The sequence below is a fragment of the Siphateles boraxobius genome, unplaced genomic scaffold (assembly GCF_051911475.1).
Source record: "Siphateles boraxobius isolate OS27281-9 unplaced genomic scaffold, OSU_SipBor_1 35, whole genome shotgun sequence".
NCBI lineage: Eukaryota > Metazoa > Chordata > Actinopteri > Cypriniformes > Leuciscidae > Siphateles > Siphateles boraxobius.
The window spans coordinates 10,271,622-10,296,408 of NW_027508975.1; the positions used below are offsets into that span (position 1 = coordinate 10,271,622).

A 24,787-nucleotide genomic window follows, 5' to 3' on the forward strand; every position below is an offset into this window, starting at 1 on the left:
CTTTAGCATACACTGCATTAATTAAAAATGTAACTATTAAACGTGTGTTTAACTACACCTGGGGAAACTCACTTCACCTTCAGAGGCTCTGGGTCAGCTCAGTCTCTCCAGTCGGGTTGCAGGGGCACCGCACCGCAGCAGACTCGCTGTGTGTGAGAGAGCCAGACTGAGCGAACGCGGCTCTGCACGTTTGAATCAGGGACTTACTAAGTATTTGAGGGGTAGGGGGAGGGGCTTTTAATAAAAATTAAATTGTTCAATTTTGGTAAATGTATCGTTTAGTTCACTGTTTTGAGAAGCTTGCGAGTTGTTTTTACAAGTACATTATTTGGATCATCAAAGTTAGGGGGGCAGCTGGGGGGGCAAGGCTCTAGAGTGGGGGGCAAAGTACCAGTGTGAAGAGAGGTGTTTATGATGTGCGTGAGTGTGGGTATAACTGAGAAACAAATGGCTTGAAGTAGATTAGTGGGAATGGGATCAAGCGGACAGGTAGTAGGGCGATTGGAAAGGAGGAGTTTGAAGACTTCCGCCTCTGAAAGCAGAGAGAAGAAGGGTAGAATGTGTGTGTTTGCTGGTAAGATGTGTGTGTCAGTTTGTGGTTTGGTAAATTGGCCGCTGATGGTGGTTATTTTATTTATGAAGAATGTGGCAAAATCGTCAGCTGTTAGGGTTGATGAAGGAGGAGGAGGAGGGTTGAGAAGAGAGGAGAAGGTTTTGAAAAGCATGCAAGTGTCAAAAGTTAATTTTGTTGTGTTAATATACTTATGCAAACTGAATGTAATGTTTTGGACACTTAATTGTATGTTATTTGCAATTAAATGAAAATGTATTATAGTTTAAATTTATATTAAATGCAATTAGTGGAATTTACGGGTGATTCTTTGACGTACTACTTAATCATAATTTTCCAAAATGTACTGTGAAGTAAAAAAAAAAAATTTGACATTATTACAAAGTGCACTTTTTAAAATTGTTCTTAAGTATGTTCAGAAGCAGTCGTGAAAGTGAACTCTCCTAAGTACACTTAAGTAATCTTTTATTTCATTAATATATTATCTGCAAGTACATATACTTTTAAGATTTGAAGTATAAGTGCACATTCGATACAATTAAGCACACTTCTTTTTCACAATAGTAGGTGACATCATCTGAAAAGGGCACATGTTACATTCAATTGAACCCTCAATCCAATTATGCATCACTATCTACTGTGAACCCTGCTGAAAAATCTAGCATTAACCAGCATGAATTCCATGTTGGTCCAGGCTGGTTTGTTGGTTAGAGCTGGTATAGTGCCAGTCTAGCTGGTGGCACAGGCACTCCTGCTTCCCATGCAGTCTGGGGTCCAGAAAACCAACAACCAGCATCCCATGCTGGTCCCAACATGCAAAACATATGGTGGACCAAATGGATTTTTCAGCGGGGAGAATATACCCCAAATTTCCAATCCACTCCAATGAAGAATCCACAAAAGAGGTCTGGGCATCACAGTGAGATTTCACAGCATCATTATGTGGTCTGATCAACTTCCACAAAGTGTGCAACAAAAGGGTGGATGGCAGAGCAAAACAATGCACTTTCAATTGACTGTGACATAGTAACTCCACATCTCTGGGAAACTGCTAGAGGCTGTAAACCAGATACCTGCTGCTTTCCTCTCAGAACATCATTTCATACTGGCACCTGCCAGTAAAGTGCTGGGCGCCCTATTTCCTCTTCTGTGAGAGAGTCTGGAGTGGGAAGACACAGGGAGGGACATGCATGACATGTCTGCTGATGTTCTTTTAGTCTGACCCATATGCGTGAAGGTGAGTCCAGCAAACAATTACACCCATTCCTGATGTGATGCTAAATGGCCAAGGAGATCCAAAGGCAATGTGATGCAGAGGAAGGACAGGACTGGACCGAACAAAAAGATGCAAAGGAGGAAATTAAAGAAAAAAACACTGCAATGTTATTTCACAGAAGAAAACTAATCGCCAATCAAGCAATTGTTCAGGTGTCAATATCGTAATTAGAATTTAGTGCTGGGTATTGGATGTAAAACAACACAAGTTTGGGTCACCTATGGTATCTTTATAGAAGTGTTGTACAGTTTTTCTCAGTCACTTTACCTCAATTCTCAAATGAGATTCTCTTTTCCTCTAAACAGTAAAAAGTGCATGAATTTTGGCACGTGTGCAAAAGAGTAAGTAAAATTGCCTACAAATTGCACAATAACTTAATGCACATGGCTTGCTTATCAAAACTGACAAGGTGGTTCTCAAAATCTGTTAGACATACATGTATATTTATAAATACATAAGTAAAAATGTGCAAAATTGACATGCAAATATGAATTTTGTTTAGATGTATCACATTACTACAAGAATATGTTCTGTATAGAAGTATGCATTATTCTTTATCTCTGCACTACATGACCTTTCCCAATAAACTTTGAAATCTGTATCTAAAAAGTTCGGGTTGACTCCAATTTTTAACCATATGGCCCAAACAAGGACACACACACACAACTTTTCATTTTATTGGCATTGGTAATTTTATTGGCATTGGTCATTGGTCAATAGGTTTTGAAGCATTAATTATGTGTTTTATGTGCGTTACTACCTTTTGTTAACATGCAATAGAGTAGTCATGTCCCACAAAACAACTGTTTACTTATAGTTTAGAAATTAAGACAAAAAAATAACAATTTAGAAAAACTTAATCTTAAATTTATATCATTTCATCTCCAGAACCAATTTGATCTGATTTTTATGTGATTAATTTGTCACCAACACAAATTCTATTGCCTTTATATGCATAGTTTTACACTGAGAGTAATACAATTATGCCAGCTGCTAGACAGACATAATAGATAGCCTAGATAGATAGAAACCTAAAACCTGCCGTGCCAAATCTAAATGAAAGCATGCGTGTACTTTGCACAGTTCTGATCACAGACCATAAGGCTGTTTAACAGTAATCTATAGCCACCATAGATAGATAGATAGATAGATAGATAGATAGATAGATAGATAGATAGATAGATAGATAGATTTATTTTACCTGAATATTTCTACAAATGTAATGCAAATTATTAACGCACCTGTTCAAGTTTTTATAAACATGCCCCTGTTCAAGTTAATATAAACGTACATTTTCTCTGTTGGCATGCAGTGATACCCGCAGGAAGGTGCAACAAGCGCTAGTTTATAAGGTATGCGGCAACTAGCTGTTTTTTAACTGACAGTTCATACTATCCATTTAAAAACGAATATTTCTTGACAGTCGCTCTAATCTCTGATATTGGCCAACCAGAGGACGGATTAGGCGGTCCTTATGCAAATGTGTTGGCAAGGGAAACGAAACCGCTCCATTCATCCTCCTCATAGGGAAGAAACAAATAGGTGGCGTTTTTCTGTTGAAGTACAGTTTACTCCTCCAACCGCGAGAGTAAGTCACTTTGAGCGATAAATATAATACCGGATACTTCTATCACGATATTTGGGTAAGTAATATTGTATTTGCATTGAAATAGTTATCTACTTTGTAATTTCATATCATTTCATTATGTGCGCATTGCTCCTTCAAGGTTCGCTGAATAAAACATACATATTTTATATTGCATTTAGTGACACTATAACTGATAAATGAACCCACAAAACTAAAACACATTATTATATATATATTTCCTTTGCTATAAAGAGATATGTTTTTCCAAGAATGTGCCATTACAACTTTTAATAACTGTGATGTTAATTCTTACTCATGCATTCATATCTTGTGAAGACATATATATATAGAGATGTAATTAAAGCAATATTAAACAAAACGAAATATACATTTATAGGCTACATGCATTTTTTAAGCCGATAAGTCGGTTGCGTGATTGTTAGTTTACCCTTATATTCAAATAACTGTGTTAAGTTGGCTTGTGGTTTGTATGCTGACTTGGTCCGCTGCATTTATTTGCCGGTGTTATTGACATAATGACAAGTTGTTAAGGTCTGTGTATCAATAGCGTGGTGCCAGAAAACTTCATGGATGCGTGGATGTGAGTCAGTGTTGTGTCTGCGTTGCGCCACGCATGTATGACATGGCTGTGTCTCCAAACCTAGTCACCTGCCTTCCAAGACAGCATTTTGGGCATCATAGAGAACTGCAGTAATTTTGGGGCATTAGGTGCATAGAGCATTTTTGGGCAACATTGACTCACACCATTTTTTAGGCATGTGCTTGCAACCGTTTTGGGAATCATGCATTTTTTAATGGTTAAATTGTTTTTTGTTTTGTTTTTTGCATTAGGTGCATGTGCAGCTTTGCTGTGAGCACCATGAGCATATTTTAGACATATTTTATAGCTCATTTTTGGGCATCACAGAGGTGTGCAGAATTTGTGGCCGTCATTCACAAGTGAGTAGAGCATTTTTTGGGAATCATAGACTATTTTCTTGGATATCATATATGCTTGCAGCTTTTTTGGAAACTTTAGTTGGGAAGCATCTTCGACATTATACACTTGTGCAGCTTGCGCATCATACGTACAGCATATTTAAGGCATATTTCATGGATCATTTTTTGAGCATCATAAATTTGTGCTGCATTTTTGTGCATCAGACACATGCCACATTTTTTGGCATCATAGACATATGCAGAATTGTTTGGTCATCACAGGCCCTTGCAGAATGTTTTGGCATCGCAAGCTCATGTCATTTTTTAGTCATGTATAGATTTTTAGGGATCAGGCACAGTGCCATTTTATCACTGATATATCAGTTTTTATTAATATTTTTTAAACTGTTTTCATTTTCATTTTGTTTAAAGTTTTAGTAATGTTGTTGTCATTTTATTTTGTGTTTAAAAAAATGTCTAGACATATAATAGTAGTTATTCATTTTTATTTCAGTTTTAGTTATTTTAGTACTTTAGGTTCAACTAAAATGTAACTCTTGAAATTAGATTTGTAAACAATCTGCATATAACCTGAAGTTAAATAAATAATTAACTGCTCTTTGAGTGCTCTGTTCACTGGTCACCAAGTACTCACCATTGAACTGTCACTAAAATGATCAGCAGCGAGTTGTGAGAGCACCGGCTTGTTGGCACCACGTTTGTTTGCGTCCATGCTGCCGTTTGGACGGGCCTGCGAGCGGCCGTGAAGCCTCAATGAGCTCAGTATGTCTCACGGCCACTGCTCATTAAGCCCAAATAATGAATGGATGCAGATGTGATTATGTATGCTCAGATGAAACATGGCAGAGGGCTGGAGAGATGTGGGGTGGTTTAATGATGAGAAGAGCGGAGGTCCACGACCGCATTACTTCGCCTGACCATGACACACTTCAATTGCTGAAGTGCAGGGCGATTGTAAAATATGTTTAGTTTGAAACATCTGACAAGGTGTCCTGGTGTGGAAGCAGCTTTGTCCTTTAAACATGTAAAGCTGACATATGTAAATATATAAATATGTATATACATATATAAATTAGTCATTTTTTTAATGGAAGAGTTTATTGAACCTTTAGACAAAAATTTAAAACAACATTTAAACAAAAGTTTGCAGAGTGTCATATTTGTTACAGCAGACAATTATAACACATATGGATATGGATATCGAGAAGGAAAAAAACACCTCAACTTAGTTCAGAGGCCCAAATTGAGCAAAAATATACAATTTAGTCCAGTTGCTGATGTTTATGGTCAAAATGTAAGATGAAATTCTGATAGCTTTTAAAGTAAACCAATAAAACAAGTATTGCAGACTATAAAATGCATATAAATATCAGTTGTCACTCTATATCTCCCAATAATGTCTTAGTAAATTATATTTAAATGCTTATTTAATGACCAATGCTCTGTAGTTTTAATTATGGGCGCAAAACATACAATACAACGATGATTGAGAGATAGACATCCCTCAAAAGCCTGATGTATCATATTTAATAGTCACATTTTAACATGATTTTTCTAAAAAGAAAATGCATCCATAATCAAGTAAACCTCAGTTGCTTTAGTCCACTTAGTGTTTATCTTGAAATATTACTAAAAATAGAAAAGTTATTCTTAAATCAGTAAAGATTTCACAGCAAAAAGACAAGTGTACCACTACCTGAAGGGGGACTATTTTATAATTACACTAAAAGGGTTTTCACTTGCTAAAAAAAAGTGTAAACTATCAATCAGATGACAGAGGCATGTATAGAAAATAAGAGGCCTTAGATATTAGTATCAACTATAGGTACAGTAGGCTTTTTTAGTGAACTAGCCTAAAAGATAGTAGTACTAGACTGTGGACAGGTCATAGGGTCAGCACATACACGTCCGACTGTCCCCTTGATTTTGTCCCCAACAATAGCATTGGCCAGTATCGCACTACGCTCACACGCATGACCGACTGACTGATTTCCCGTATCACATGCTCTGGTTTTCATGGAGATGGATGGCAGATTTAAAATGGCTGAGCTCTGGAAGCCACACACAGTTGTCAGCTTTTTGGCAGGACCGATCTATGACCTCTGGGCAGCTCGACATGGAAAAACAAAGGAATGCCTGCTTGGAAGAACGAATGATGACGATTGTGTATTGTTCCCCTCTCAGATAGGATCCTGTTAATGTTGTGCATGTTTGTCATGTCAAACAGAAGCGCTCTGGCTTGTTTCCTTTCTGTTAATCTTTTTTCGCTGGCGTTGTTGTTGTTGTTCTTTCTCTGCTTCCTGTTCTGAATTTGAATGAGAGGCAAGTAGAGTGTCATAACGGAGGGATGCTGTCAGATACATTTAGCAGCTGGAGTTATCGGATGACGCCCTGGGGTGTTAGAAACAAATTGTCCAATGCGCTTACCCAACATAGTACAGCATTTAGATAGGGCATAAAATACAAACCATGATAAGGCTGATTTTAAGAAATAGGACTGACAGTTCCATGGCAAAAAATAGTGTTGGCATAGAATGACGCCCACTGTGTATCCAATCTATAGATAGAATGGCACAGCACATCCTTTAGCATCTGACTGCTTGTATGTTTCCAGCTTATTGATTTGAACACAAACTGATTTTACATTGAACTGATATTTGCACCTTCCGGGAGATAGAATTTTAAACTTTTGGGGCCTCATTTATAAAATGTTTGTAAAAACCATCTTATATTTGATAATTTCTCAAATGTGCACCCATGTGATTCAGAGAACGTACATACATCTCTCTCTCAGATGTGAAATTTATAAATCACAAATTATCTTGAAATTTTGCACAGCTGAATGGTTTCAGATCTCTGCCTTGTAAATGGCACATAATTAATGTAATTAACATATAAAGAGCACCTGTCAACGTCCAAAAGATTTACTTGTGAATGGTGAGCGGCAAACTTTTCCACGTCATAGACCGTTTTTATAAATATGATCATTTTAGAGTATGCAAACTCTAAGATGAAATCTGTGGGCACATTTTATAAATGAGGCCCTGGATGTTTACGATTGATTTGGACATTTTTTTACAGGAAACAAATTTAATTCGCCAATGTAGTGCACTTCTTTCAGAGATATTACAGTGCACTACATCGACCGCCCAGACTGGTCATCACCACATTAATCCCATTTATTTCCCCCCAAAAGTGCCATCCTTGAGAGGGCACAGTTCAAATACCGCCTGCCAAGCCACTTAAATCAAATGCAGCACAATAAAATGATCACAGAAAGACTGTGCACCTGTGTGACACGCCGTTCTGAATACTAAATACTGATTGTTGTATTACTCCAGCATCTGAAACAGCCGTTTAATGGTACAATATTTTGTTCTGCCTAACAGAGACGGATGGCATACGCTTATTAAAATAACTGTTTATAATGTTGTTGTTTTGTTCTGCCTAACAGAGACAGATGACATACGTTTATTAAAATAACTTTTTATAATGTTGTTGGTTTGTACTCTTACAGAAGCTTTAACATTTTGTTTCCTAAACCACAAACCATAATTATTTGATATTTTATTTAGCTGGTTAGATTATCTTCTGACATTATCTTTTTTTCTCAGTAATATAAGAAAATGAAGTGAATGACTTCAAAATTATATTATATTGATTAAATTATATTATCAATATAATATAATCAATATCAATCACTACAATTTTAGCGTTGTGGTTGTGGTATAGTTCTGTCTTTATTGTTGTTGTGTGTTGCTAGGGAATTGTTAGGTGGTTTCTAAGGTGATCTGAGTGGTAGCTTACTGGCCAAGTGAAATGGGTCTACCCTCAAGTGTCCGACATATTTAGGTTTTGCTTAAATGCCATGTAACTATATGGTATTTTCTCATGAGATCTGACATGTGAATTGGCTAAAAAGTCTAAATGCTTAGAATAGTAAAAGCACACCTTTCCTCAACAGCCACATGAGTGAGATATGAAGTGAGACACATGAGTGCTGCTTGCCTCAGCAATAACTACTGATTGGTATAGTATCATTAACCCTTTTTTTAGAACTCATTGCACAGAATACCTCGAATACAAAACATAATTGGATTCTGAAGAAGCATTAGGGAGTTCCATTGTATTCTGTGGAGTGGAACTCTAGAGTGCTGTTAGGTTCCTCAAAATACGGCATTATGCTACATTGTATCTCCAGCTGTCAACAGCAACAGTGTTGCATTAGCAGATACAAATGGCAGTACTTAGTACATACAATGTTTTGAGAGGTAGAGAGCAGGTGCAGTGACCTTCATTGGGTTGCCCTCTCCTCCTGAGAGAGGACAATATGTTTCTTCAGCACTGGATTGGGGAAACATCACTATAGAAACACCAAATGGTTTAATTTAACCCGATGCAGTGGGACTCGTTTAGAGCCAGTAAACATAGCTGTTTATCCAAGAGAAAAATGTTGTTGCTCGGGGCGGGGGTTGCTCTATAGCTCAGGAGACGGGATTCTCAGCTATGTTTCATTTATCAGCTTCGTCTGAGATGTTTCTCCTGAAGGTCTTTAATATAAATGAAATAAAAAGAGAAATTAGTCTTGACATGGTAAAGAGCTAAAAAAAGGAATGTGGCTTTTTTATTAGAAATGTCAGAGACTATTTATAGAGACATGCCACTTACTCAATCCTCAATACAACTATATAGGGAAAACCTTTAACGCCAAAGATGGCGGTTGTATGAACATGTCCCGCCCCTCCCACTGGAAAGCCAATCGTCTGCCTTTAACAGTCAAGCCGGGAAACATTTAAGCCTATCGTCTGAGAGGGAGAGAACCCTTGCGCATGCGTAGTAAAGTATAACCTGTGGGGAAAAAGGCGTTTTAAACCTTATTTTGGGGCAAGGTCATCAAACTTTTTCAGCGATTTTTATCATATTCTACTGCTGTTTCTATACACAGGGGTGCACATAACATTTTCAGTGAGTTACTCGGGTGAGTACCAGGAGATGGTGTTTGGTACTCACCCCATGTATCGCGGTGTTAATAAGTGCATTCTTCCTCACTGTCCTCCTCATCAGTGTAGAAGCTGTCAATCACAGCTGTCAATCATGACGTCACATTCCTGTTTTTATAGCTTATAACTAACTAAAGACCAAACTTATTTTTTTTTTTAAACGAGCACTTAAATTTACATAAGCGTGAAAAAAACTACCTAAAATACAGAAAACATCTTTGGAAAAAAATTATTTGAAGTGTAATTTGATTGTTTAGTTTTCATCACGTTCTTTAGACTTCATGGGGAGAATTTTGAACAACTCACTGTTCAACCGGTATGCGATTTGTCAGTCAAAAATAGTCGATCTCCGAATGCAACTTAACAGGGAGGAGAGTAAAGATGGAAAGCTCCTAAAGCTTAGTTCCATATAAATTCACGGATAATTTGTTGTTTTGTCGTAAGTAAAAAACAATATTGACCTTGTATTTGAAAAAGGATCCTCGTATAAGAAGAAATACTAAAATTCAGACTCAGTTCATTCGCATTCGGAGATCGACTATTTTTGACTGACAAAATGCCAACGGACACAGCTACAGTGAGTTGTTCAAAATCTTTCTTTTTAGTAAACTCTGTGTCCACAAACAATGTTCTCAATGCTCGAGTTCATGTGTAGAGCCCCTGCTGATACTTCGAGCAAAATTGCACGTTGTGTCGAGCCTTCTTAGTGTTTTAAAAATAGCAATTTTGATGCTATCATATACATGCCCCTAGCTCTCCCAATCAAAAGGCAATTTGACCGAAAACAAAAATACGGTCAAACTTTAAAGTGACGTTTCGATTTTAATTATGCTTTTAAACGAAAGTTTGCCTCCAGTAGATAAAAAAACGACAGTTACCCTTTAAGTACGCAAAGGCGCGTAGTAACACAAGTGGTATTACGCATTCCTGATTTTTGTCGCGCATGCGTACCTGCGTACCAGTTATGCGCACCCCTGTCTATACATGCAGTTTTTATGTCCCGGTGACCAGTGAATGTGCAGTTCTGACTCTCTGCCCATTCATTTAGATAGGAGCCTGGTCTTGTTAGTCCAAAATAGCTGCCCGGAGGCGTTGCCAAGATGGCGGCCGAGTGGCATGACTTGCCTAAAAGGACTTTGGAAATGTTCATATTGAAATCTCTGAATCTGATGGTAGAATTTGAAATCTTTGATATCAAACTCTATCGGAGATGGAGCATTTGTCTGAAAAAGCAGGTTACTTTCACCCAAAGGATAGTTCACCAAAATCAGAAAATGAATTTATTCACCCTTATTTTGTTCTAAACCTGTATGACTTTCTTCTGTAGAACATAAAAAGATATTTTGAATATTTAACACGCGCGCACACACACACACACACACACACACACACACACACACACACACACACACACACACACACACACACACACACACACACACACACACACACACACACACACACACACACACACACACCATTTTCAAAATATCATCTTTAAAAATCAAGGTACATTCACAAAAATAATTCATGCTGTTTAGGCCTTTAATTGCATCCATTTTAGAAGATCCTAAATTTAGCATTGAAGCCCAAGTCAAGACTAGCTACAGTCCTGCAGTTGCTAAGTGATTTGTTTGTCTTTGCCCCATACCCCACATGGGACACAGCAGCACCTTGCCTAAAGCAGCAATCTTAAATTACTGCCCTGAACCATCTGCCAATATGCCCTATGTGTGACTATATATTTTTCCCCACTGATCTGTTTATGTATAATTGAAGAATCACCTTTATGTTGAATCTTTTGCGCACAAAAGCTCCTTTGGCTGATTATGACGACTGACAGTTTTAGATGTGCCCCTTTAACTCCAGATAAGCATGGTTGACCTTTAGGCTGCATATCTCCAAACAGCTGCATTATTTATGCCCACTATTGGTTGTTATGCCACATGAGTCAGTGGAGAATTTTATGACTCACCTGTAATTGAACTGCAGTGAAGAGAAGGTGGCATAAAAAGCTTCAGGAGTGACGTACACATCCATAAATCATTCGTAGACTGAGAGAAGGATCATAATATTTGCAATTTTTCATCAGCTTTGCACTTTTTCAACTTACGGTATATTAATATTATGTAAAATATTAATGTTACTTGGAGTGAAAAGTTAATTAGAGATGTATATAACATTTAATTTCAGGATAGTATGTGGTTTATCTTCCTTTTGCTTTAATGACAAATAATGGCTGAATAATAAATATGTTCTACTTTACTATTGAAAAAAAAGTATCTTGTATAAGTAAATCTAGTCATTACAACAATACTATAAAGTATGAAAGATAAAGATAAATATATCTTTCTATGGATATCAGTGTTTGAATCAGCATAAATAAAATAAAAGATCATTTTTAGAGGAGGGACCTTTAGATATTGGTTGATAGCTGATATTGTGCTGTTATTTATCACACATCCCATTTTAATGTGACTCACACATCTGTATTACATTCCAAAGAGCTCCGTTATCAGCCCCTCAGTGGAAAATTAAACTATATCCATACCAACTGGGCCAGATCGGCACGGAATAGAATAAGCAATGAGAACAGTTTGTCCTGATGTTGGAAAAGATTATTTAGTTATTTTTTGTTGTTAACTGAAAGTAAATGAATCTTGATAACTGAAATAGCTAACTTAAAATTGCAACCAAACCCTGAAGAAAAAATAAAGTAAATCAAATCAGCACTATCCAACTTTAAGATGAATTGTCTTTGTTGTTGCATATTAAGAAAAAGCTAAATTAGGCCAAAGATAGGATCCATACATGGCAAAGCTTCTAACCAGTTGTTATTGGCTGAATTTTGTGAGACAAGGAAAGCTTTTTTTTTTGTGAAAGCTTCCTGGTCTGTTACCAGGACAACCAATTATTCACCAGTGGTATCATCCCAGGGTTTCAATAAAGCACACTCGTAACACGCCACTTTTGTCCACCATAAAAGGGACGAAACATTGTTGTGAAAAGGCTTGCGTACTTATAGGGTACTTAAAACACTCTCCCTATTCATGTCAGTGACGCTCAATCGTATGTTTGTTTGTGTGCTTTTGCATATGCGTGTCTGAGGCCTGTTTCACCTTAAAGGTATTGTAGGTAGAAATCCACAAAAATACTTTGTCAAAATTTGTTTAAACTGTCTTTATATATCAATGCATAATTAAAATGTAAGTACTCTGGAAAAGAAATTATAAAAATCGAGTGTCTGTAGTCCTCTTAGGACTACAATAAACACAGCTCATTATTCCATTAACTCCCACCCCCTCCCTACTCGGCTCCTTCCAAAGCCACGCCCCCAAAACAAATGAACGCGCGATCCCGGCCATTCGCTCAGCTGGAAGAGTCGGACGTGTTTACCAGCTTTACCAGATGTAGTGACATCATGTCAGAATCACAAGTAATAAAATAACTAACTTTATCAGTATGAATATAAACAATTAACATGGCTGTTAGTACTCACTATCCAGCTCGCATAACGATACTTGTAAAGTTTAAAATATTTTACTAGCTCGTAACGGAATCAAACTCAATATAAGGCAAAGCTATAAATAGCTTAATTGATACACGTTTGCCGTTACTATCAGTTACACTGTGATGAAGGTGAATTTGTAAGATTCATAACATAAGATTGTTTACAGATAAACTGAATTACATACACTCAAACACCTTCTCACAACTGCATTGCAGACCCAAGATAATATAACACACACACACACACACAAGATATATTGTATAGCACATACAGATACAACATAAAGACATATGTAAACATATGTAGAGCATATAACAACAAACCAAACGTGAAAAAACGGAGTAGGTAGAGTTCACGGTGAAAATAGGAACACAGTTTAGGCAGAGGGTAAAGCTAGGTATAAAAATAGATCCCCTAAACTTTTTAACCTAAAGTTAGATTCGGCGAAATTAAATAAAACAGCTTTCGACTGCAGATAGGCCTATTGCTTATTTATTGTCTCAACCCTGGCTCACTAACAGTCGACACCAAAGTTACACTGTCATAGCTAAGCCAGTACCGTTAGTTATGCTACGTAACGTTAGGTAGCTAATATTAGGTAGTTAGGTGTGCTAGTGATACATGCTTCATGAAAAAATAAATGCCATCAAAATGAAAACAGCAAGATTACCTGTCCAGCAGAAATAAAGCCATCATGGAGTCACTTTTCAGCTCCTTGAGATCACTCAGTAGTAGCCGACGCTGGAAAGCCACGCCGACTCTCTTATGATTTCTTTATTTATCCAAAGACTTTTTGTTCATAGCCTTTTCAAATACTGTCTTCCTTTTTTTAACTCGTTTGACTTCGCTGCCTCTATATGCAGGTAACGTTACTGAGAATTGTGACTGTTCTTTCTCTGCCATAATTGTTTGTTATTACTAGCTTCCGTTCCTTTTCAAACGGGTGCGCGCATTTGGGCCCCTCCTGTATCAGCAGAGGTGGTATCCATGGTAGCGAGGGAGAGTGACAGTCGCCCCAGCCAATCATTTCTTTCGTCCCGGTTGGAATAATGAGCTGTGTTTATTACAGTCGATTTTTATAATTTATTTTCCAGAGTACTTACATTTTAATTATGCATTGATATATAAAGACAGTTTGAAAAAAATTGGAAAAAAGTATTTTTGGGGATTTCTACCTACAATACCTTTAAATAGTAATCTCTCTTTAGATTATAGAAAATGGTTTGGTTTAGTTTTTTTTACCCATAATAGTTGTCTAAAAGTATATAACCTTTAACAATCTGTAAATGTATAAATCTAACAAAAATGTGCATTTCATGATTTTTTGATGTCTTGAAAGCGATAAAGTCCTTTTAAATTTTAAAAAGTATAATCTAAATAATACAAAGAAAAGGGGATTAGTGCAATGGTAGAGCAATGCCACAAGCATTATTACAGGAATGCGGAAAGCGGCCATTTATCCTTGTGATGTGATTGACAGGATTACATGAACATGCTCCTCACAAAAGTTTGTTTAGAGCTCAATTTGTTTAAATTACAACGACTTCATTACATGATCTATTATGTCTGACTATGCAGATAGTTTCTGTTTCTGTGAGGTTCATGGCCCCTGTTACATTGAGCTGTCACCGGGAGTTAAGAGACAGAGAGAGAGAGAGAGTTAAAGGCGATGATGGAAGACAATGGTGTCTAGAATGGGCAAAGACAAAAACCAACATAGACCACCATTTACCTGATTAATGCTGGATAATGCTAGTCTAGCAGGGGAACCAGCTCTGCCAAACTGGTCACTGGGAATATTTATCTGCTGAGGCTGGTACCAGTCAAATATTTGGAATAATTAAGATTGTTTTAATGTTTTGATGAAATAAGTATATTGTGCTAACCAGGGCTGCATTTATTTGAGCCAAATATAATCAAAAGGAAAAGTAATATTGTGAAATATGAATAGAATACTATTACATAAAATCACATGATCCATTTGCTGCTCAAGAATCATCAATGTTGAAACTGATACACTATCATTCAAAAGTTTAGGGTAAGATTAAAAAATACTTTTCTTCAGTATAGGGATGCATTAAATTGTTGATAGTAAAGACATTTATAATGTAACAGAAGATTTCTATTTCAAATAAATAAATTATTTTGGACTCTTAATCTTTCTATTAATCAAAGAATATAATTGTATCATGGTTTCCAAAATATTAATCAGCAAAAACTATTTTCAACATTGATAGTAAGAGCCTTTATTAAGAATTGAGCACCAGTAATAACTGATAATAATTTAACAGCATAATAGAATGATTTCTGAAGGATCATGTGACACTGAAGACTGGAGTAAGGATTCTGAAAATTCAGCTTTGTCATCATAGGAATAAATTATATTTTTCAAAATATACTCAAATAGAAAACAGTTATTTTAATTTACTTTTCTTTCATAAATGCAATCTTAGGGAGCCTATAGAGACTTTTTAAAGACATTTTAAAAAAATGACAAAACTTGACTGATTATGACAGGATCTATGTGTTTTTAAATCTAAAGCCTACTACTCTTTCATCTCTCAGTTACTTCTGCCATGTCAATCTTGAAAGAGTTTGCAGAGGGTCACTGGGGTGAATAAAGTCTGTAAGAGACTCAAATTGAGTCATCTCTTCTTTTCTCGTTCAATCTCCGACAGTTGCCAGTACAATGTTCAGGCCCTGGGAAAAAAAATAATCATTTTTCCCACCTGGGATCCATTTAAGTGCCAGACCTGTATGTCTATGTACGTGTGTGCATTTGAGTGTGTTTGTGCATGTGTCTATGCATGTGCGCTGTGGTGGAATTAATCCACTGCCAATGCCCCAGTGTCCAGCACATCTCGGCTCCAAGGGTTCTCATCTCATTTGATGGCTCTTAAAAGGAACACACACAGACTGATCTGGCTGGAATGTCAAAGACATCAGCGGTGACCACACAGGCAATCACTGTCCATTGATCAATCTGAGTGACAATGGAGAACTGATGAAAAAGAGAAAGTGATAGTAGAGGCCATGAAACAAGGCCACAAAAGACATTCACTCTGTTTTCTTACTCACGGGAAGGTAACAGCTTTAGACGTGACTCTGCAAAAGATCATAAAGCAGAATTAATGTGTGTGACCTTTTGGTTTCATCACAAGAAGTTTTTAAAAAAAAAATTATAGTCTTTAAAGTCAACATAAAGTCAAAGTAGTTTTTATTTATTTTCTTAATGCATGCACCTTGTCTTATTGTGAAAGTTATTCTTAAAAAAACTAAACTTTTGGCTGATGTCACCTTGGCACCCAGGGTGTAGAAAATAATGTTAACCGGTAGCCAAATAGCTGTATGTAATGCAGTCTTTCTGAAGTAAGAAATACGTTATTTACTCTCTATTGCAAGTTTGCTGACGATTAGGGGGGAACGTTGTGTCATCTGGAGGGGCACTACTCCCAAATGCCCGGCCTTGGCAACGGGCCTGCATTAATCTGCAAATCCTCATAGATAAGCATCACTTCTGCTGAAGGAAAGAGAAACGGCATAGTGACAGCAGCACCTTAACAATGTCTCCCACTTTTCTTCCCTCAGCACTGCTAGACTAATCCGCAAGCAGGCGTTATAATCCTATAGGAGCCACATAAAAGCTACCATTTGTTGATAAGCAAAACGTCCTCTTGGGTGGTAGATTAAAAGTGATTAAAAGTGTGTTTTTGTGTACTTTGTATTTTTCATTCATTTTAAGACTGTCTGTCCATATTTCTTATCGGCTGAGGTGCTTTTGGAAGCCCAGTTTTCTGCAACATGCTTTTGCTCTCCTGACAGGCATTAAATTGGGCCTTGTCGGAGGCTCAGAGTTCTGTCCAACTTCACATTGGACACTAAACACAGTTGGTCGCGTCCCCTCTTAACCCCTTTCCACTCCCACTCTACCTCTTTTAACACTTCCCTTGTCTTCCAGACCTCAAAGTCTCTATACCTCAGGGGCGTTTCCTCCGAGGAGGCAAGAGAAGCAGTGCCTCCTCAAACAATTAGATGAGAAAATAACCCATGTTACAAAAATAAAACAATGCAAATATGAAAAAATGTGACATTAAAAAGGAGTATAAATCACTTGTTTTTCTAACGTAACAGTGTCCAACAGGGACACCCGCAGGTAAAGTTACAGCGGGACGCCACTTCTCTCTTTGCCTCCCCTGAGCCCATTGACTTTTACAGACCCCCTAAAGCATGCGGTGGGTTTGGTGGGGGGAGGGGGGGGGGGTAATTGACAATGTGGGGGAAGTCACCTGAGAGGAGGCAATGCCTCCACGCTATGATTTAATATGATTTGTTATGGTTGGATATGATTGGTTCGTGCTATAAATCCTGCCTTTTGTTTTCGTGCGCGTTTGTGAATTGGTCTGAATGAACAAAATGGGAAGACTAATTAAAAAGTAAGTAAGAAAAGCCACTTTATATTATGACAAAATCAAACTTGAAAAGGACTGAAAACATGAATAATGTGTTTTTTTTAGTGAGCAATCAGCTTGGTGAAATTAAAGGTACATCATACCAGTTTAAAAAGCTTGATGACTGATGAAAATAAGTTGACTATTAAAAAGAACAGTTGAACATCGGTTCATAAAAAATATATTGTTTAAATTGTTACTCCGGTTAGTTATTATTTTTAAATAAATGTCAAAATGCTTAAAAACACTACCTTGTTGAGATTTATACTTGTTTTCAAAAAGATTAATTACAGAGTATTAATGAGTACAAAATAGAAATATATTTGGTTTCTCTCTCTTTCTCTCTTTCTCTCTCTCTCTCTTTTGATATAATGTTTATTTAACCAGGAAAATTGTGACATTAAGTGTAAGTGGGACATGAATTTACATAAAAAAGCCTCCTCATTTAAGAACACCACTGCCATACAGATCTACTTATTCACTTTGAACTCAGCTCCTTACCACCCTTCTCTCCATCTCACACTGTGTTCCTGATGGCCTCATTGTGTGAAGTGAAGACAGAAGTTGAATGAGAGATACGTGCTGGTAGACCTGATCTGTTGGTCTTAATTGAATTGTAGACATGTCAGGAGTAAGAGGAATAGGTCAAGGACACACTATAAAACAAAATGTCACCGTCCTGCTTGCATTTAAAATCTAACCGATTCTTTTTTTCTGTGAGGTTGGTTACAAGAGCTTTACAAGATCATTTTCCTCTCTGACTCCAGATACGATCCCAGAATGCATTGTAAAACGAACTCGCACACTTAGCAATATGACCAATATGTCATTAAACATTATTTTTGATTTCTATTGAGACCAGATTTCCTGATTTGATTTGCTTGCCTATGCAAAATATTCTGTCTTCTAATGATGTATAGGGCAGTGTAACTAGTACCTCTTCTTTTTGAAATAGGCGCCTAAAGAGTCATTGGTCACTGTATATTCTTTGTGTTATATTCCCTTGGCAGTAAATTACAAAAAACAAATTAACACTGCTGTTTGAGTGAACGGCTGAGGGAGTGATGGCATTGATCATAGCCATCACTGTCTCTCTATATTTTTTCCCTTCTTTTGGAAAGTCGTGGAAAATGCAATCATGAAAGCAAATGGGAATACAATTTGGGAACAAAATATTATATTTGCCCTCATCTCCCATTCACCACTATAGAAGTTTACTCAACTATGATGACTTCCGCTTCTGAGAACCCTGTAAATGTTAATTAATCCATATTGGGTCCAGACAACACAGTTTAGTAAGTGTGTTTATCTGAACACATTGACAGCTGCAGAACAGGAAGTGACACAAATACATTTTCACGCAGCCACTGAAAATAGTGTAAAAATCAGTCTAGTTAGATTTCAAGAATTAATATCGGGAGAGTTCAATTAATTGCAAAAATCGATTTTTTTTTTTACCAGCCCTACTGATTTGCACAAAACAGTAAATGAAGAAATAGAGATTATTTTCACACTGATTGAAATTTGGCACAGTGTGTCTCATAAGTGCACACACTATAAAACTCAGATGCATGGGCAGGTGCTGCTAGTTAGATATAGTCTGGGCCTAACTATAGTTTAAAGGTTGTATCAGTGATTTCTGGCCCAAAAATAAATGTCTAATCTGCTAGCTGCCCGCCACATAAGCATGCCGTCCAAAAAACGCGTCTCTGTAGGCAGCCTAGGCTCTGAGATCTGCACACAAAAACAAATGGGTACAACCACCACTCAAAACCAAAATAAACAGTGTTCCAACCAATCACTGACAGGGGCGGGTGTTGCTCCGATTTCGCGTCCAGCCGTGCACGAGCTCAAAACCTCACAACACCCGCCCCTGTCAGTGATTGGTTGGAACACTTTATTTTGGTTTTGAGTGGTGGTTGTACCCATTTGTTTTTGTGTGCAGATCTCAGAGTCTAGGCTGCCTACAGAGACGCGGTTTTTGGACGGCATGCTTATGTGGCGGGCAGCTAGCGGATCGTTAGGAAAGATTAGAAATTTATTTTTGGGCCTGAAATCACTGATACAACCTTTAAGATATAAAAATAAAAAGTACAACATGCTTCAGTCCTGTAGTGTATGTTTGGCTTAAACAGCAAGCCACAAACTTGTTTATTATAGTGCCTGAAAAAAAAGTAGTCTGTGTCTGAATTTTCTAATAAAATGAGATATGAATCCTTGCTTGAAGGATATTATGACATCTGTGGCAAAAAAACACAATGTGTTCAACTTATTGATGTTACAACTCCCAGGTAACCACGACTCTCTCACAGGTTCCAAAGCAATATGGGTGTAGATTAACTTCCATAAACAGACGTTGCTTTCCAATTTGAGTCGCTCTTCATTTCCTTTGCAGTTTCATGGAGGGCTCTGAAGTAATGATTGACAGATTTTGTTTCCTCTTGCACGCCGGCTCTTTGAGCAGTCACTTATTACAAACGAGCTAACAAAGGTTGGCCTGTGGGCAAGTGCTTGCATAGTTTGATGGAAGCCTTTCTGATTGAAAACAATAGTGGATTGTCTCACCAGCCCCAAAGAATCCGCTTTCTAGAGTCTTGAGGCGAATGTTGTCAGCCATACTGTTCATTAACCACTTAGATCTTTAATTAAACACCCCTGTCTAAAGTTAACTAATCAGAAAGATGCCAAGATTAGCAAAGCCGACAGACCACAGAATTCCAAAAAAGGTCAGCGACAAAGAGTGAACGAAATAGAGCAGGAGAAAATGAGAGCGAGAGAGGGAGAGGAGATGAATGCTCACCTCTGATTAGTCATCATGATCCCATAAAATGACCAGTGGAGAAAATAGCTCTGTGGGTCGACCGGGTCTCAGAATGTCTCAGATGAGTTCCTCTGAAAAGCTGCTGCTGTATTCCGTCATCATGTGCCCCTCGCCAACTATTTAGACCTGTTCAATATTTAATGAACTTTAATAACCCGAGAGAGGAGATAATGACTCATTAACACAGTGCCTCATTTGTCATTTGCGCACCCAAATATATCCATTTTCAAGGCCCAGGGCAATTTGGATTTGGTGTAATATATCTCGGATTTTGCCACAGGCAGAAACATTATAAGACATAATGTCATGACAAAGTGTAAAACCCCAAAAGAATAGTGGGCAACAGCTACTAAAAGACAGAGAAATGGAAACATAATTTGTCACAAAAAATCAGTCTAGTCTACACACTCTATATTGAAACATTTTTACTTGTTTTGTATTATGAATTCAAAATGTTTGATTTGTTTTAGTTAGTTTCAAAAATTGTTATATTATTTGTATCTTTAGAAATTGTTTAGTTTTATTTTGTTTTGCACTCTTTTTAGTTTTCACCCAAACAAGCTAACAATCAGATGTTCGCTTCAAATAATAAAGAGAAACAGACCACATTTTCACTGGCCTTGGTTACGAAATCCTTCTGTACTTTTTACTGCATCAACAAATTTGACACCAAATTGACACCAAACTTTGAATGCATCATTGTCATCTTACTATTGTTCGAAAGTGATAAACCTTTAAATCATTTTACTAGTGATTGAATATATGATTTTCAGCCATTTTGTCTAACATCATATTAAAATGTCTTTAATTGCTTGTTGTTGCAGTTGGTCAGTTGCTCCCAGCCATGTTGGCATGACTTATCGTCCCTTCTTTGTACTTTGCCCCTTAATGGTTGCTTGCAGCTATATTTGATCATTGTTTTTCGTTAATGATAAATTCTTGCTCTGTACTCTTTATTTTGGGTGATATTGGAGGCAGACGTAATAGAACGTTGCCACTTGAATGGTGCGATTCACAGCTGCAGTTGCATTACATTACACCATCGCATTAGTCTTGTCAAGAGACCTGTTGTCCACAATACATTTCTGTTTTTGATTGCTGCTGCCAATCTATAAAGCATTAATGTATTTTATGGCTCTTTTCCCTCCTTGTTTACAGAAAGGTGTAAAAAGATGGGGAAACACAACAGCAAGCTTGCTCCTGAGGTGCTAGACGACTTGACCAAGAGTACAGAGTTCAATGAAGTTGAGCTGAAGCAGTGGTATAAGGGATTTCTGAAGGACTGTCCAACTGGCATCCTCAATCTGGAAGAATTCCAGCAACTTTATGTCAAGGTGAATGTTGTCTATACACCCAAAGGGATACTTTACACAGACGATATAGTTACTTTATAAATGTCCCTTTGGTGCATAAAATAAATTACAAGCATAATGAAAAATAATCTCAATACCTTTTTAAAGGGATAGATCACCTAAATACGAAAATTCTGTCATGATTTACTGGCACTCATGCTGTTCCAAACCAGTATGAATTTGTGTTAAAGTTTGCATTAGTGTTTTTTTTTTTTTGTGTGTATTATATTTATTACATTTGGCTTTTATATAGTATGATATAAGGAGAACATGGAGCTCTAACACCAAGAGGGTCACCTTGATTTTGCCAAGTAAGACGTTCTATTTTGTTGATCCTGGATCAACATTCTTGTCCCAAAATGTAGTCCTTACCCTATCCCTACCCATAAACTTAACCCTACTCATAGCTTTTCCCTAAAATCAGAGGGAAATAATAGGTGATTAACACTGATTTTGAAGCACCTTACCCTTGTTCTAAGCCTAAACTTGACATAAACTGTAAACTGTAAACCCTCAAATCTGATTGGTTGATCTGAAAGTTGTTCCAGGATCAACAAAGACGTTGATCCAGGAACATGTAGTTCTTGGGGAAATCACGTTCACCCTCAAGGAGCAAGAAAAACACTCTGAAAAACACTCAATTTTATAATTTTAGGTTTTATAATTATACTGAAAGGTATTTTACTTGCAAAAAAAAGGTATAAACTATCAAATGACAAAAAGCATGTAGTAGATTGTGTGCTACAGGTTTAACAGCAAAGTTTTGATCATGTTATTTAAGAGGTCTTGGAAATGTGTTTATCAAATTCAATACAGTAGGCTTTATAGGGCGTATGATGAAATAATGATCATTTAAGGATGTCTATGTAGTTAGGTTACTAAAAAGTGTACTAAAAAGTCAGTTGCCATATCTGTTTTTGTACCTTCCAGTTCTTCCCTTATGGCGATGCTTCAAAATTCGCTCAGCATGCCTTTCGGACATTTGACAAAAATGGTGATGGTACCATTGACTTCAGAGAGTTCATCTGCGCACTGTCAATCACTTCCAGGGGAAGTTTTGAGCAGAAACTCAACTGGGCCTTCAACATGTACGACCTAGACGGAGATGGCAAGATCACACGCATGGAGATGCTGGAGATCATTGAGGTGAGGTATTTAGAGAAGCCATTGCTTCACATACTCAAATATGTGTTTGCTTTAGAAATGTGTTCACCCCATCGATTCGGGATGTCTCTGATGTCCAGGCAATCTACAAGATGGTTGGAACGGTGATCATGATGCGTATGAACGAGGACGGGCTGACCCCACAGCAGCGTGTGGACAAAATCTTCAGCAAGATGGACAAGGACCACAACGATGAAATCACACTGGAGGAGTTCAAAGAGGCGGCCAAGAGCGACCCCTCCATTGTTCTTTTACTGCAATGTGACATGCAGAAGTAAGAAAGGAGAGGAGGAAGATGAGTGAAGGGGGCTGGGGGTGTAGGGAGGGGAGGAGAAACATGTACAGACTTCTAGAGAGATGTAGGTAATAGATGCTGAGAGAAAATATACTGTTGAACAGAAGTTAGACTGCATGGTAATCTTGGGAGTGCAAAGGCAATGATTATGGCCATTTGGAATGATTAGTGAAAGTAATGCAAGGGAGAGTATTTTCAATCCGGTATCACTTCTTACACGTTCTGTCTGCTTTCCAGCCCTTAGAGAGAGACAGAAAGTTTGAAAGATTGAATCATTAATACAAGACATTTCTTTCCACAGAAAAGTCACTTTTGAGCCAAAAGACTGGCATTATAAATAATAATAATAATAATAAATAATAATCCATTTTAACACATTTTAATCCAAGATAAAGATACAAAAGGCAAAGGATGAAAATATACATTAGGGATGCACGATATTTCTGTAGCTAGCTATCTGCTGATATTATTTTTATCTATTTATTTGTTGATATTGTATGTATATGTATAATCGCCCATTATTTGTATATATAAGTTGTGCATGCTCATTTACCTCATTTTTACTTTCTCTTTTCTGTCATCCAACACTCTTTAGAAACACTAATAAGGGATCTTTAGCAAATCTCAAAATGAATATCCATTATACATTATAATGTAATGCCCAAATTCACCGGTAGCATTTAAAACACTAATTTTTGTGTTTTATTTTTAATTTATTTAGACAAAATAGAACTGAATATATATGTTGTTTATTTATCTACTAAAGAAGTGTCAAGTTCACAAGAAAGGAAAAAAATAAAAATGCATGGCTTCTTAGGGCTTCTATATTTATTGGCCATAACAATTATTATTTGCTTATTGGTATCAGCCAAATATTTATACCGTGCATCCCTATTAAATATTATATAATCTTTGGAATTAATTTTTTCTGTACTGAAAATGTCAGAGCAGCAACATGCCTTGTGCCTGAGGAAGAGCGTTAGAGAGGGGAAATGTAGAAAGCACAGAGTTCTGGGCAGGACTGAATCCTTTGACATTTGCGGGTGTCTTCATACAGCGCTCTACCCCACTCGAGTAATACTGTTAGAAAAAACATTGCCATAATCTGATGATACCATCACAAAGCATAGCCATCTTCTAATTGTGTTATTGGCCGAGATGGCTTAGTAAAAGGGTGATATTTAGTGACGGATCATGCCAGAAAATGAAGAATAGCATTTATTAGATAGAGAACTGATAATATATGTACATGAAGACATTTTGTACATAATGCCTATACACATGCTTAATATGTACATGTAAATGTTTCTCTTAGAACGGCTTTCGTATTCTGACACAGCTGCAATGATTTGTGTGCTAACACAAAAAAACTTTACTGTACTTATGTATGTGGGTCTGTTTGTGAAAGAGGGAAACTAATGTGTGCATTTTCTTCTTTGCAATCTGGTGTGAAAGCTGCAGTGTGTGAGTGTGAGTTCACGTAAGAGAACACAATTGCCTCAACCTTTGTATTAATTCTTTCTTATGATCTTCACGCCAGTGCTAGGAGTATTACGCTGTCGTGTTTGTTGTCACCCGGTATGGCTGGTGAGCTGTTTTTGTCATGAGAGGTTTAGTTTAGTTTAGTCTTCATTAATTCATCTCCTATTTCACTAGCTTAGCAAAGTGTCAGCCAAAAGGATTTTAATTGTATGAATATTGTCAATGTTGAATTACCTTTCTTTACTCTTGTAATATAAGTGGACACAAATGTAAACCAGACGCAGAATGTGTAGTACCTGTCAATGTTACTATTGCGCTA

General features: G+C 37.1%; 1 protein-coding gene across 1 annotated transcript; it reads left to right on the forward strand.

Annotated features, from left to right (window-relative positions):
• The first annotated feature begins 3,371 nt into the window (after nt 1-3,371).
• On the forward strand, nt 3,372-23,312 carry hpcal4 (hippocalcin like 4). Its single transcript, XM_077196302.1, has 4 exons — nt 3,372-3,490; nt 21,334-21,509; nt 22,458-22,673; nt 22,772-23,312. The coding sequence occupies exons 2-4, from the start codon at nt 21,348-21,350 to the stop codon at nt 22,967-22,969; spliced, it is 576 nt and encodes a 191-aa protein (XP_077052417.1). The 5' UTR covers nt 3,372-3,490; nt 21,334-21,347; the 3' UTR covers nt 22,970-23,312.
• Nucleotides 23,313-24,787: the final 1,475 nt, after the last annotated feature.

What these genes read in the sequence shown, in the direction of transcription:
- hpcal4 (XM_077196302.1), top strand. Translation starts at nt 21,348, where the DNA reads ATGGGGAAACACAACAGCAAGCTTGCTCCTGAGGTGCTAGACGACTTG. An exon ending in TCCAGCAACTTTATGTCAAG is followed by an intron (nt 21,510 to 22,457) that starts GTGAATGTTGTC and finishes TGTACCTTCCAG; the next exon opens with TTCTTCCCTTATGGCGATGC. An exon ending in AGATGCTGGAGATCATTGAG is followed by an intron (nt 22,674 to 22,771) that starts GTGAGGTATTTA and finishes TCTGATGTCCAG; the next exon opens with GCAATCTACAAGATGGTTGG.